Source organism: Engraulis encrasicolus, chromosome 20, assembly GCF_034702125.1.
Source record: "Engraulis encrasicolus isolate BLACKSEA-1 chromosome 20, IST_EnEncr_1.0, whole genome shotgun sequence".
Lineage (NCBI taxonomy): Eukaryota > Metazoa > Chordata > Actinopteri > Clupeiformes > Engraulidae > Engraulis > Engraulis encrasicolus.
The window spans coordinates 44658245-44665744 of NC_085876.1; the positions used below are offsets into that span (position 1 = coordinate 44658245).

General features: G+C 40.5%; 1 protein-coding gene across 9 annotated transcripts in view; it reads left to right on the forward strand.

Annotated features, from left to right (window-relative positions):
* Positions 1-7500, forward strand: part of pleca (plectin a) — a 264642-nt gene that overhangs the window by 193376 nt on the left and 63766 nt on the right. For all 9 annotated transcript variants that reach the window (XM_063185990.1, XM_063185997.1, XM_063185999.1 and 6 more), the window contains exon 3: positions 5006-5095. In XM_063185990.1, coding sequence (XP_063042060.1) covers positions 5006-5095 — 90 coding nt within the window. The remainder of the gene's footprint in view (positions 1-5005; positions 5096-7500) is intronic.

Sequence of the window (7500 nt, forward strand, 5' to 3'; positions counted from 1 at the left end):
ATCTCCAATCTGGCTGTCATTTGCCTGTCTATCCTCATCTCTCTTCAGCTCCTCTTTCCCACTGGTTAGCTTATCCTTCCTCCGTTTAGCACTGTTGCAGCCATAGGGTTTTTGCCATAGACTTGCAATAAATATGGCGGTGATTAAAAAAAAGCTAGTTGACTGTAAACACAGACACTCAAAACAAATCCTGCGATGTCATTGGAGATATGGTATACACAATCAGTGGACATTGAGAGCTCTGTTCAGTTGAATGATAACGACTACAGACTCTTGCAGCTAATGGAATACTGTGTCAGTGGTCTTACACACCAGGGCGGTAAAGCGTCGCGGAACGGCCACGTTTTTTACCGGCGTCGGTGAAAATACATTGAAACCTATCTGTCCTTGCACACCAACCGGCGGTAGTCGGGCGTCAGCGGCGCGGGAGCCGGCTCCGCGCCGCGCTGTATTTGGAAAATAGAACTCGAGCGTATTTTTCACGCCGGCGACCGGCGGTGTCTCATTCAAATGAATGGCAAAGTAGCATGCTAGCTTTGGCTGTGGCTAGGGTTTTGAATAGGACTGGCCGCGCACGCCGACGCTGTCAGTGTGCAAGGCAGAGAAAAGCACGCCGGCCAAAACTAAGCAGAAAGACCGCGTCCGTCCTGCGACCGTTCCGTTCCGCCTTGGTATGTTTTGGCCCTTACGTAGGTACTGCAGTTGAAATTGATTTTACCCTGGGATTTCTGCAGTGTCGGTTACATCTTGTGACTTAGAGGGCCACACACAGAGACAGTCACACAGTGACAGTGCAGTTTCACACACAGCCAGCCACCCACATTTTGTATTTGACTGTGTGTGTTCTCAGCAGCCACTAAGCACCATTCTTCTCAGAGTGTCAATTGATGGTTTCCCTCCTTCTCTTCTCTCGGTAGATCCACATGCTTTTAAAAATATACATTTTTTTTCATTTTTGGTAGTAGCTGCTAGAAGAAATGCATTTGTTCACAACTAAACTCTTTGGATAAGCCTGATTAATATTCTAGTTTGAATCCCAAACAAGAAAAGTGACAAAGCTGTATGGAGAGATTGCTGCTTTTTCACTGAGGAAAAGACAGAACCAGGTTTTTTTTTTTTACAGATACAGATACAGTGTTGTTACCCGAATGTCACTGCAAATAGATTCACTACTATTACAGATGAATTAACATAAATTTGATTAACACCTGTCATCACACGCTTCATCTGTTCGCTTGACTAAACTGTGTTAACAACTCCATTGTCTCATGTTAGTGGAGATTAAACTGTGAACATTTTTGACTGTGAATATGTTTATCTCCCACATCTGAGTCTTTAAAAATCATATATATATATATTTCCATTCCTCATAAAAGGAAATCCATCGTCAAATTAATTTATCCCTTTGAAATGTCAATCACTCAATCAGTCTTCCCATTGCTGGGGTAAATTTGCATGTCTGTATTTCTGTGTGTTTCTCTCTCGTTTCTTGGCTGCTGATCACACAGAAAGCCTTTTGGTCTTTTTTCCCGACATCTTTCACAGTTTTGTCTCTGTGTGTGTGTCTCTGTGTCCTTCCTCCTTCCTCTACTTGTCTCCTATGTCTCTGCGCTCTGCTCTCACCTTCCTCCTTCCTCCTTCCATACGCATCACTTCCTGTGTCTTATGTGTGGTCCTCTAACAGCACTGGAGAGCTGAGGTAGGTCCACTTCCTGTTCCCCCCAATGGCCGCCCGGTGCTGAGTGGGCCCGTGTGTGTTGATCACATCACAAGCATGCTGTTTCACTAATCACTCACCCCAACCCCACCCTCCCTGTCGTAGACCACGTTTACACACACATGTGGATATTGTACAGCCAGGGCCACCCTCCTAGTAACGCAACAGCTTCAGAGTTGCTTCCAGTCAGGCCAAGAGCAATGTAAATATTGTTTCTGATCTCCCTAAAAAATTGGAACTCCACCCACTTAGTCGGACACCAGTCAATCAGTAGCAAACCTGTGGAGGCGGGTCAACCATACCATTTGGGAAACGGTAATTGATATGGTCTTGGTCAGACCAAGTCTCGAAGAGATTTGAAAGTCGATGATAATCAGGCTAGAAATTGTAGCCTCTTACAGCAGATGGGGTCGCCGGCAGCCTTATTCACTATTCGCTGAAAATACTCTACTGCATCATAACAGCATTGCTATGACAGTACCAAGAGCCTTAGGTAAGAGATTAAGACATACCCATTACAATTTTGGCAACGGTAAGGCTATAACAAAGGCTCTGCAGTAAGGGATTAAGAAATTGAAATATTTTTTCTGTCGACATTTTTGTATCCCACTTAAGCGATATGTTTTTAAACATGGATTTTTTTGCTACGTATTAACACGAAACATGGATACAAAAAAAAAACAACAACATTGTTACAGGTGTGCGTTTTAGACCTCAAAATGTTAAAAACTGGAGCTTTTACTAAAGTTGTGATAGGCCACTGCTTATCTGTTTAGAAGGTGCAGGATTCAGTAGAAATTTCTGTATAAAAAGGAGACAATCCGCACACTTCAGGTGTATTTTTTGCAAAACTGGAGTTTTGAAAGCCGACTTCTAAAACTGTGTTTGGGTGCTAAGGAAAGTGTGTTTTCAAAAATATACAAATACGTGTAATTGGCTTCTAAATTGGCTTCTAAATTCTAAATTTGCTTCTCAACTGTCACATCGATATCGCCGTGAACATGGAATCACATGCCACTCACCAACCTTTTTTTTTCTTTTTTTTTAGAAATGTCCACTTACAACTAAATGCCCAAGTGGCCGAAGTGGATTTTTTTTTTAAACTATGCGTTTACAAAAATATCCATATGTGTGTAAACAGAGTCTGGTGTTTCTGATGGAACGTAGACCATAAATAAGACCTAGACCCCAACCTAGACTGTAACCCTTAAAGCCCCGTCTATTAGACACTAGACACAATAAATCCTGCACACCAAACTCTTATGCAGCGGTCACACCGCCGGCGTTGAAAGAGCTAGAACGCTGCTGACTCCTTCCTGGAAAGCACAGGTCAGAGGAGTTGAACACGGCAAAAGATTCAACCTGAAGCATTCAACCAGGAATCTCGACCAACCGAAGCTCGTGTTTAGAAAAATGTGAACATTCAATTGGCTGACGCCTGCTGTAACCGAGCTCATTATATATTTTTAGATGAAGTTCAACTTTTGACGCCCTCTGCTTATGACGCTTTTGACGCCCTCGCCTCTAGAAACGCTTTTGCAGCTTTTAACGCTTCTGCCGCCTGCTCTCCCATACAAAGTCAATTACTTCTGCATCTCTCCACGCGTTCAACGCCGGCGGTGTGATCGCACGGTTACTCCCTGTGCACTAAATCCATAGAGATAGATATTTCCTCATGCATGGATTAAGCTTAGTCCAAGACTAGAAGAGGGGGAACTACTTGAACCCTGAGTCTCTGTTCTGAAAGCTAAAACGTTGCAACTTCCTCTTTGTCACCCAGTGTGCTTCTCTTCCTCTTTTCCTCCTCTAATCTCCTCTCTTCACTGTACTACCACAGATAACTTTAACTTTAGTTCTCCATGTGTAGCCTTGATGTAGATATCGATTGATGTAGCAGTTGGTTTGTCTATTCCTATGGATTTTTTAAAATTAATTAATTTTTTACAAAAAGTATTTCAGCTTGAAGTGGCAGGTCTTCGCTGCACATGGATCATAATTAAATTATAATAGGCTATTCTATGTAAAGGTGATTAATTGTGTGTATTGAATGTTTCCGTATTTTAAGTTCAGATGCAAAACCCCCTAACTCCATTTCTGAAGACCTGCACTTCTATATGTTTAGAGAACCCAGTTGTTGGTTTGGTTTACATTCATGTACTTGATAATACATATAAATAGTTATATTACATAAATAAAATAAAAAATATGCAATTTTGAGAGCTTTGTAGTGAATAAAAATTAATTAAGTTTATTTTCTGAAAAGGCACTTAGGGGTTTTTGCATCTGAACTCTTCAATTTCATCGCTCGTTACCATTAGACAATGGTACACTTGATAAACACTTTGAGTGAGCAAATGGTGAACCTGATGACGGGAAACGCGTTGTTCGCTCTGAAAAAATTAAGTAACAAAAACAACAGTAAGCAGTGTGCGGTGTCTTCAGAATTTTCTTCATTAATCACTTGTCACTTAAGTCTTTTCATACAACTCCATAAAGTTGCGTTCAAATCCGTGCATAACTTTTTGAGTTATCCTGCTGACAAATAAACAAACAGACAGACAAACAGACAGACATACAAACCAACGTGACCAAAAACATAACATCCTTGGCGGAGGTAACAAAAAAAGTTGTTTCAATTGTTGTCTTCATCTGCGTGGAGAATCTATCATCAACGATTTTGGAAATATACTACTTTATAGGTTACTTTTACAGGTTACTTTTTTTAAAGCTATTTTGACTTTTTTTTCAGCACCGACAAACTGCAAAAAGAGTCCTTCCGAGACATGTCAGCATAGTGAGTTCGTGTACCAAGAATAAACTAGACCTAACTTCACATTTGAGACAAAAATTGCTTACATTGATCATTGAATCCTACTTTATTTCAAAGAATGTCTCTGATTGTTTCTATGTACCAAATCAAATAGTTTTCTAGTATTTCATCATATTTGTGTGTTGAACCAATAATGTAGGTCTAGTGAATTCTCCACTGATGAAATGATTACCAACTATCTCCCTGTGTGTTCTATTTTTTAACCCCTAACAGAATGTACAAGATATGTGCCATGGTGCCTAATGTCGTTAGTCTAGATCCCAATGTTTTGGTTCCAATCATAAACTTCATTGTAGGTTTCCTAACACTGATTATACTGATTATACATCATTTGTTTGAACATCACTAAAAAATACTTTCTTGTAAGGTCAAGAATACATTTCCAGGGGAATGGCTAACACAATGCATTATTACATATCATCTCATATTTTTGTTTTGTTTTCCTCCCCCTGTTTTAGGCTCAGAGGCACATCACAGACCTCTACGAGGACCTCCGAGATGGACACAACCTCATCTCGCTGCTGGAGGTGCTCTCGGGAGAGACACTGGTGAGTACCGACCGCAGCGGTTAGCAGCTAGCCTAGCGATAACACTGACCCGGAAGCAGATTCTCCATCAACTGGACAGGTTTCAAATGCAGAGTCATTGAGAAATGACACAGAAAATAAAGGTTTAGCTGCCCTTAAAACAGTGGCATGAAAGTTGGAGTAAGGCCTGACCCCCATTAGTATGTGAACTTCAAGTATTAGAGGAGTCCAGTGTGGTTACACACAAGTACCCACAATCCCCCTCTCTTCCTGGTATCAAGTCTCAGCCTCACTCCGTTTGGTTGCTTCTTAACCTCAGTTGGAAAATGATTTTCGTACACCAAGATTTGCCTTTTTAAGTTTTCACCTAACCTGCTGTAACCTCTTTACTTCTCTTCTGTTGTCAGTATTGTGTGTGGGAATTGAGTTGATCACCTGTTATATTGCATGTTGGAATGCCTGTCTTGGTAATAAGACTACATGTACTGTATAACTGTTAGACTTAATGGTTTTGTTCACACGCATTTGATTGATATTGATATGACCACTGTTTGGTTGACCATTATTAGTCTTTATGTTCTTCACGGCACCTTAGCATTTTGTTTACACTGCTCTAACAGATTAATATCTCGATTTCTGGCTTATCTCACTTGGATCACTTTTTTTCATTTCCTTTTTCACTCGATCCTTTCCCTACTGTTCTTCCTCTCTTTTCTCTCCTTCCTTTCCTTCCCTCCTTCACTCTCACTCTCTAAAGCTGGGCTCAAACTACACGAATATTGGCCCAATTCTCGACTTAAGTTTACTCCATCACCGGTAACATTCTGACAAAGAATTTGGCCAGTTGTAAAGAGTGTTTGATCCCAAATCATAGATATCAGACATGTTTCGGATGTGCGAGTGTTGAGTATAGTGTGCGTTATTATTAGGGCTATAACAATATTGTATCAAACCGAGAAATTGCGATATACAGAGACACGATACTGTATCGTGGTGCAAGAAGGTATCGTGATGCGACCTTTCAAAAATGTGTTACCATTCAGTCCAGAACACATCTACGTACATGATATGAAGTGATAGTGCTTCCAAGCTTCAAATTATCATCATATTTTTAAACGAGTTTTTATTTATAATTTTATTTCATAATGTTGGCAAAGTGAAAGAAGGCAATTAATTAATTTTGAAAGATTTGTTTAAAAAATCGTGTGGAATAAAGTTGCAGATTAGGTTGTCGATTCAAATTGTCTTTATATGTGAGGCACAACTCGGCGTCAAAACTCAATACAATTTGAAAGTCATGTACCTCAGTTTGAGCCCAGTTTCACTCTCTTTTCTTTCTCTGTCTTTTTCTACTCCTCTCCCTTTCTGTCTTGAGTTCCCTCTGCTCTCGTTTGATTTATATCCCCCCATCCTCCTCCACCTCCACTTACTCTTCTCTGCGATTTGTTTGTTTGCTGACCTTTGCCCTTTGCCCTTTGACCCTGACTCTGCCTCTGCCTCTTCTTCTGCAATGCCCTCTCTGGCTAGCCGAGGGAGCGTGAAGTTGTCAGGACCTTGCGGTTGGTGAGTGGGTCCTCCTCAACACCCGGGGGCACCTCTTACAAAAAAAAAACAAAAAAAAAACGGAAAATAAAGGCGTGGCATGTGTCACTCCCACCTTGCTGGGCTGTGCATGCATGATGTCACTTCCTGTTTGCTTTAGAGTCTTTTTGTTTGATCAAAACACACTTTTGTTCTTCAGGCATGTTGATCATGCCAGTTTGATACCTAGTAGGCTACAGTATATCAAAAACCCCACAGTTTTTAGTTGACACAGAAGTGGCCATGCAACGTTCAATGGCCATCTCTTCTAGCCTTAGTTTAAAAACTGTTGGGTCTGTTCGGTAGTGCAGAAATCTGTTATCAAAACGCTGGTTCATCTTTCTATTCTGCTAGTATTTGATAGCAAGTTCTACTCCTTTTTTTCCTGATTATTTTTTTTGTTGACATGGTCACTCCCCTTGTGGGGTATGGAAGCCCCTCAAACTGTGATTGAAGTGACATCATTCAATTCAGACCTATCAGAATGTGCCTTTCATGACAGCTTAGCTTTGCCATTGGCTAGCTGTTTCGATTGCCTCAGACAGCGCATGATGTACAGTGGTGCTCTCCGTGTTTCTGTGAAAATTGATTGGTTACCTAAAGTGTTACTTGTACACTGTAGAAACAACATTATTACTTTAACATTTGTATACATGTTAACCCATTCAAGTAATCTTGCTGCATTATGCCAATATGTATTGTTTAATAATTTACAATTAAACGTGACCTTACAGATTGACATAATGTCATATGTCATAACAACTAAGATTTAACTGTATAGTGTAAAGACATTGATGACATGTCTGGGTGAAGTCAATTCAACACATTATATTTTTTACAGTGTA